Genomic DNA, 7,283 nt, shown 5'->3' on the forward strand with positions numbered 1-7,283 from the left:
ATCACCATTGCTCTGTAGCAGAGCTTGAGGTCAGGGGTTCTCTGTACTAATACCATGCGGTTTTAATCACCATTGCTCTGTAGCAGAGCTTGAGGACAGGGGTTCTCTGTACTAATACCATGCGGTTTTAATCACCATTGCTCTGTAGCAGAGCTTGAGGTCAGGGGTGGTGATTCCATTCCCCAAGCTGTTCTTTTATTATTAAAATTTTTTTTTTTTTTTGCTATTCTGTGTTTTTTAACTTTCCAGATGAATTTAAAACAGCTTTTTTTCCATGTCTTTGAATAATTGTGTTGGGAATTTGATGGGGATTGTATTGAATCTGTAGATTGTCTTTGGTTGGATGGCCGTTTTTATTATATTAATTTTGCCAATCCGTGATCATGGGAGATCTCTCCATTTTCTGAGATCTCTGATTTCCTTTCTGAGAGACTTGAAGTTATTGTCATACAGGTCTTTCACTTGTTTGGTTAGAGTTAGCCCAAGATATTTTATATTATTTGTGGCTATTGTGAAGGGAGCTATTTCCCTACTTTCTTTCTCAGCCTGTTGATCCTTTGTATAAAGGAAGACTACTGATTTATTTGAGTTACTTTTTATCTGGCCACTTTGCTGTGTTTATCAGCTGGAAAAGTTCTCTGGTAGAATTTTTTTTTTTTTTTTTGGTCACTCATGTATACTATCATATCATCTGCAAATAGTGATACCTTTATTTCTTCTTCACCAACTTGTACCCCCTTGATTGTTTTTTGTTTTCTTATTGTTCTAGCTTTGAGTACTTATTTGTTGTCTTATTGTACACCACTTTGAGTACTGTATTGAATAGATTGAATAGTGGTTATCCTGTGGTTACTCTTGTGGCTGTTCTTGTCTTGTCCCTGTTTTTAGTGGGATTGCTGCAACTATTTCTTCATTTAATTTGATAATGCCTGTCTTCAGGGGAGCAGACAAGCTAATGATCAGTTGCTCAGTTGCCCCATGTGCAGCAGATTTCCTGGGATGCTTCAGGCTGTGTTATCATTTGCCCAATTGCTCTGAGTGCAGAGGATCTTCTGGGATGATTCATGATATGGTGTATTCATGGGAGCAGACCAGCTAGGAGTCTGCCCCAGCAGCAAGGACTGGACAGAACAACTCACAATTTTTGACACCATTGTCCTAGCATATATCACAGGCAGGGACAGCATTGTGTTTCAAAGGTTTTGTAGATGACTTGATATTTATGATGCTCACATTTTTCTTTAATAGCATGTGGAGTATTTTCCCTTACCAAAGATGCTCAAAGATTGAGGTCAAGGTTCTATGCAGGTACCAGGTTGACTTCTATGTTTAGTAATTGTATAGGTGTCATCTTCAGCACTTGTGCTTTGCTGTCAGTTTGTGGGGAGCAACCTATGCCCCTGGAAACAGATTGGGTTGTTTAGGGATTCCCATGTGACCTCTTTGCTCAACAACTCAATCAGATGTAACCTAGGGCTGAATTTTTTTTTTTCTTGAGCAAAAATGTATCAATCAGGGCCAGTGAGACTCCTCAGCACCTACTGCCCAAACCCAAGGACAAGGTTTGGTTCTTGTAAATCACTGAGGAATTAGAGAAGTGACTTTTGAAACCCATTATGAAATAAACATGCCATGTACATGCACAAACACAAAGATGGTGATGATGATGATGATGATGATGATGATGATAGTGGTGGTGGTGATGATGGTAATAAGATGACTATGATGGTGGTAACCTAATTTACTGACAACTCATTAGTGTTAAAAATGCCAAGAGCAACATGCATTGTCAGAAACAGAAAAAACAGTAAGTCTGGTGTTCATGGCTGCTTCTCTGCTGCTTTTGCAATCTTTCTTCAACTCCAACATTTCTAAAAAGAGGTCTTCTTTTAACATTAAAATGGTTCCATGTATTTTCAACTTATGCCTTTTAAAACTTTGTTTTTCATAGCAGTATTTTGTCCTCAGTTCTTTTTCCTGACCTGTATTCTGATTCCCCAGGAGTCTCATGCTCTTCTCCTTAGACATTTTCATGCTACATTTGAGATGCTATTTCTCCCTCTCCCCTCAAGGTCATTTTCTCTTGTCCTGATGCTTGAAGCTTTATTTAGTCATAAGAGGTGTCCTGTTGTGACTGTCTCCTCTGTTATTTGGGGATTTCATTTATATCACCTTCTTATTGTTTGTTCTTCACCAGGGAATTTCTTTTTCCATACTAAATGATCTAGTTTTCTATGGTGTCACAAGGCCTTTCTAGTCTTTCCATGTTAATCTAAGTGAACCATCTCCCCAGATGTATCTGCTACTGGGCAAAACCATCATGTAACTGGGATTTGTGCTAAGCACCTTTCTGTGTGACAATAAGAAATCACTTTCATGTGTATACTCTCCCTTCCCAAAATTTCTCCCTTTCTTTGTATATTCACTGATGTTTACATGCCAAGAGATCAAGGAATGCATAAAGCTCCAGAGAATCTTGTATGGAGCTATGAATGTAAACATAGAGTCTTGATAGAGTTTCCAAGACGTTGGAGATGCCAGAGACATGAGACATCTGCCAATGGACTGCATACAAGGAGTGCAACCAGTTTAATATTGTTGTATTTTGCCATCAGCAAATCTGGTGGGACAGACATTTAATCCATTTGCAACTAAAGCTCCAGTTACCTATCATGACACTGCAGCGTATAGCATCTTTCTTACTGGGTCTTTCTCTTATTCTGCTCCCTTTTATGCTCCCTTTCTCACCTTTTGGGTTGGGTATGAATAATTTGTGCCACTGTATGTTGGGATTATGTAACTTTGGATTTTGTGTGTTTTACAAGAAGGGTAAAGGTATAGTTAAAAGACTGACTTGAGAAGAGACAGTGTACAAATAATAAGACTCCACTAACACATTGGCTATAGTGTCTTATAACTCATGTGTACTGAAACCTTCATCCAGAGTTGTGGGTGCTTTATGAGAAAGGTGTAGGACCTTTTGGAAGTAGAGCCTCACTAAAGCATGTATTCTACAAGGGTGACCTTTGAGGTTTTTATAGCCTGCCCTGACTTCCTGTTCTCTTTCTTTGTTTCCTATGTTTAGCTGAAAATATGTTCAGACAACCTCTTGTTCCTGCCAATGTTCCTTTGTATCATTTTACATGCTTTCCTAGCCATGAGGTACTCTTTCTTTCTAATACAAGAAGCTAAAACAATCTCTTTCTTTTCTGTGTTTCTTTTACTCTGATCGTGTGTAGGGAACCATAGCTGATATGGGTCATTGGGTGCAATGGACATGTAATGTACAATAAACAGTTGTTCCCTGGGACCATGCCATTTCTTTCTCTTTCAATATGTCCACCTTCTCTTCTCTAGTGTTCAGTGAGTTTTGGAAGAAGGGCATGTAATCAAATATTCCATTGATGACTAAGTACTCTGTAGACACTTTTCCCCTTTTCTACTCAGGATGTTCACAATATGATGATTCAATAATAAAGGGGAAAGATTGTCTATAGCAGAAAAAATTAGTAAATCTTGCATGTGCTGGCTAAAAGTTTGATGGTGTTTTGATCTATGTGCATATTATACACATACAGGAGAAATGTCATTCCAGTCGGTGTTGATCACTGAAAATGTATCATATCAAAGAAATGAAAGTATATGTAGAAGAGGATGGACTTGTTGGGCATCATTTGGAGGATAGGTCCTTGGTACTGTGAAGGCTCGATGCCCCAGTGTAGGGGAATGCCAGAGTGGGGAGGTGGAAGTAGGTGAGTGGGCGGGGGAACACCCTCATAGAAGCAGGGGGAGGGGAATGGGGTGGAGGATTCCAAAGGGGAAACCAGGAAAGGGGATAACATTTGAAATGTAAGTAAAGAAAATATCTAATAAAAAAGAAAGTGTAACTGCAAAGAACCTGGACTTAGATGGGGAAGGGAATGAAGGCTTAGAAACAATTCCATCTTAATGACAGAAAGGCAACTTGGTGTCGTATTACCTTCCTAAGACAGGTGAAAGTTAACAACATTTCATTCATGTTCTACATGCTAAGAAAGAACATCTTTCAAAGAGTAAGGGACACTTAGTGGATTCATTTTCTTGCACCAATATAGCAGAAGCAGTAGGTGGAGATTTTCTTAAAACTTGGACTGTGACCTTGTAGCAGTGATTTTGTCATTCATGGAAACATGTTCATTCAGATGCCTTTCTTTTTAGCATACTTAGCAAGCATAAGCCACCAAGTGTATTTCATATCTTGCCCTGTTCCTCCCTTTGTCTTGCTACAAATTGGATGCCAGTGGGTGAGCAGTTTTGGTGTGCCATGACCTTTTGCTGTCATGAAATTTAGCCTTATCACAGGCCCATAGCCATGGAACAAGACAGTGAAAGCCCAAAAGCAGAATCCACAACAATCTTTTCTCCTTTTAACTGTATATTGGAGGTGTAAGTCACAATGAGGACAATTCTTAAGTTCATAAACTACATGTTATACAAAGGATACTGGGAATGTTCACATTCTTCCTGACAGTTTACATTTTTTAATCCATTCATTTATTTTAGCCACCCACACTGAAGTGATAAATGCATTAATGGAAACCAAGATTCAGCTATACTCATGGTAATAAGGCTAGGGATACCAAGCACACGAATTAGACTATATGATCAAACATACATTCAGAAGAACAAGAAATTTCTGTATGTCCCCAGGTTCTGTGACTTGTACAATACTGATTATCAGAAAAAACTATAGTCCAGATTAAAAATAAAACTCAATGAAAGAAAATGGAGGATGAAAAGGAAAGGGCTGATCAGGTCAACTGGAACTAGCTTATGCTAAGTCATCGCGATTGGTAAATTAATGTCATTGCAGAAATCTTCATGACTACAGCAGTATGTATGTGTTGTTAGATATCCAGAAGTTTTTTCTTTAAATTTACAAGAATTCGTGCACTTAGTCTCAGCATCTTGCAGATTATCAACTGTGGAAGAAGAAAGCATATATACATGTATGCATGATGCATTTATACACACACACACACACACACATACACACACACACACACACACACACACACACACACACACACTCATATGAAATTGAGAGAGCCAGGATACAACATTAAACCTCATATCCAAGTACATTTGGACTGAAAATGATTCATTGAAAGAATTTTCTTCAGAAGCAGCTATTTTATATACATTGTTACATGATAGCCATTGTCCCACCTGCTCCTAATGCACTTCTTGAAAATTCTTTACCCCATGATCCTTCACTAGTAGAAGCAGGCACTTAGCCATGAACTTAAGTTTCTGGAAGATGAGGCATATAACATCCTCTCCCTCTCATGTAGATAGGCACAAAGTATTTGTTCCATAGTGTTGGATATCCAGACTCAGTGGTGAGCAAGAAAGCAGGTGGAGAATGTATCATAGAGATGGTGCTTGGAATCCTGAAGGAGAAATAGATAGTCTACAGAGCACAGAACAAATACTTACTTTCACCTGAATACCAGGTTCTGCGGATCATACACACTTCACCAGGTTTTGTAGTGCATGTCTCCTTATTTGTGGCACATTTCCCATTTTTGTAAGACTGACACTGCACACACTGTAGAGGGAATGCTGTAAGGGTAGAGACTGATGAGAGGAGGAGGGTATAATCACTGTCACTGTTCCTTCCCAAAGAGAGCTTAGCTGCACCAATGTTTTGGCTTACAGACATGCTCTGGTCAACATGTCCCAGTACTACAGACAAAACAGTGTGGAATAAGAGCTAATTTACTTTTCTTCCTACAGCAGATCAGGGAGCAACACTCAGTCAATACCTGTTTCAAAGCAGAGAAGAAAGAGACACAGCCTCAGTAGGTTTTCCATTTCTCCTGAGTAGATTCTTCTAGCAGGCTGTATTAGTACCAGACAGTTGATGATCAGAGATGACTCTGAGAAAAGACTGGCCTCTAGAGAATTTATAATCCGTGCAGGCAAGTACAAAGGACAGTGTGTATCAGACAGCCCAGAAGCAAATCTTAAAGTAAGTTCCTCCCATACTGGCAACATACCAAATCTACCTCCCTTATTATTATTATTATTCTTATTATTATTCTTATCTCTCTCTCATGTTTCCTTGTTTTAGGTGGCACTAAAGATTCATGACTCAGCGGGTAATCTTACCATCAGTAGCACAGTGGACCTTTGTTTCTATTCTTCTCTTTATACTACCGGCATCTTGGCAAGGAAAAACATTTAGAAGAAGTCTTTTATTGAACCTGAAATGCAGCACTAGAGAGATGCACAAGAACTGCTCTCCTGGTTCCTAGAAAAGCCAACGCAGCAAAATGATATCTTGAAAGAACTGTGTGTGATAAGGGTATTTGCATTTCCCTTTACTAAAGGAAGGGTCATGTTAGTACCACTCACAGCAGAGTCTTTACCACCACCACACACATAACTTCTGTTGGAACACCTCAACAGTTGCTCTTTGTCTGGCTGGGGTACAAGTATTTGCTGGGTACAAAATGTTATCTGATGTCTACTCTGTTTTGTAAGGCTGCCTGAGCACATCTTCTTTTGGAGCTGTAGAGATAGATCACCTGTACTGGCTGTAGAAAGTCCTATACAATCAGGCTGCCATGAGAGATTCTGGTCAGTTGCCAGCAAAAGGGCTACTTAGCTGATAGTTTTTCTGTGTATGGCTGCCATGCATAAGTTAAAGGTCCATCTAGTGGCCTGCTCCTGACAGTTTTAATCATGTAAAGGAAGCTTTAGATGATGTTAGCAATAAAGAGTTAGCATAAGCTCAATATAAAACTTTCCTAATAAATAAGTGTATTTTATAATACAATTATATATTGTTGGGAACAAAATAAAATAAAGGGGAGGGCTGGGTGGAAGTTTGGAGGAAAAAGATGCCCATGCCCCGCCAGAGTTTCTCTATTCTCTGGTCAGTCAGGCATGGGAAGGCTGCTTCCTACCCTATCCACTCATCCCTGGGTGGGCATTCCTCTATCCCACTCTTCAGGGGGTGACCAAGGGACAGCCCTGCCTGGGACCCCCCCCGGAGCTACTTTGCTATCACTCCAGGGTTGCGGGACAGAGGCAATAGGGGAAGAAGTTCCCAACACTGACAAGAGTGCGCAGCAGGCCTTGATGGAACAGAGCAGAGACTCTGTTTAAGAGCGTTATTGTAGAAATGCAGGGAGAAAGAAAGAAGGAAGATAGAAAAGAGGAAGAAGAAGAAGAAGAAGAAGAAGAAGAAGAAGAAGAAGAAGAAGAAGAAGAAGAAGAAGAAGAAGAAGAAGAAG

General features: G+C 39.7%; 1 protein-coding gene across 1 annotated transcript; it reads right to left on the reverse strand.

Moving 5' to 3' along the window:
- Window positions 1–4,504: 4,504 nt before the first annotated feature.
- On the reverse strand, window positions 4,505–5,946 carry LOC110328556 (acrosomal protein SP-10-like). The gene is made up of 3 exons (XM_021207977.1): window positions 5,808–5,946; window positions 5,479–5,604; window positions 4,505–4,961 (listed from the first exon to the last, which is right to left on the reverse strand). The coding sequence occupies exons 1-3, from the start codon at window positions 5,854–5,856 to the stop codon at window positions 4,816–4,818; spliced, it is 321 nt and encodes a 106-aa protein (XP_021063636.1). The 5' UTR covers window positions 5,857–5,946; the 3' UTR covers window positions 4,505–4,815.
- Window positions 5,947–7,283: the final 1,337 nt, after the last annotated feature.

Source organism: Mus pahari, chromosome 10, assembly GCF_900095145.1.
Source record: "Mus pahari chromosome 10, PAHARI_EIJ_v1.1, whole genome shotgun sequence".
Lineage (NCBI taxonomy): Eukaryota > Metazoa > Chordata > Mammalia > Rodentia > Muridae > Mus > Mus pahari.

Excerpts from the sequence above, each read along its gene's own strand:
- LOC110328556 (XM_021207977.1), bottom strand. The coding sequence starts at position 5,856 with ATGGAAAACCTACTGAGGCTGTGTCTCTTTCTTCTCTGCTTTGAAACA. Across the intron at positions 5,605-5,807 it reads TCTTCTCTGCTTTGAAACAG|CATTCCCTCTACAGTGTGTG; the intron begins GTATTGACTGAG and ends CTACCCTTACAG. Across the intron at positions 4,962-5,478 it reads AACCTGGTATTCAGGTGAAA|TTGATAATCTGCAAGATGCT; the intron begins GTAAGTATTTGT and ends CTTCTTCCACAG.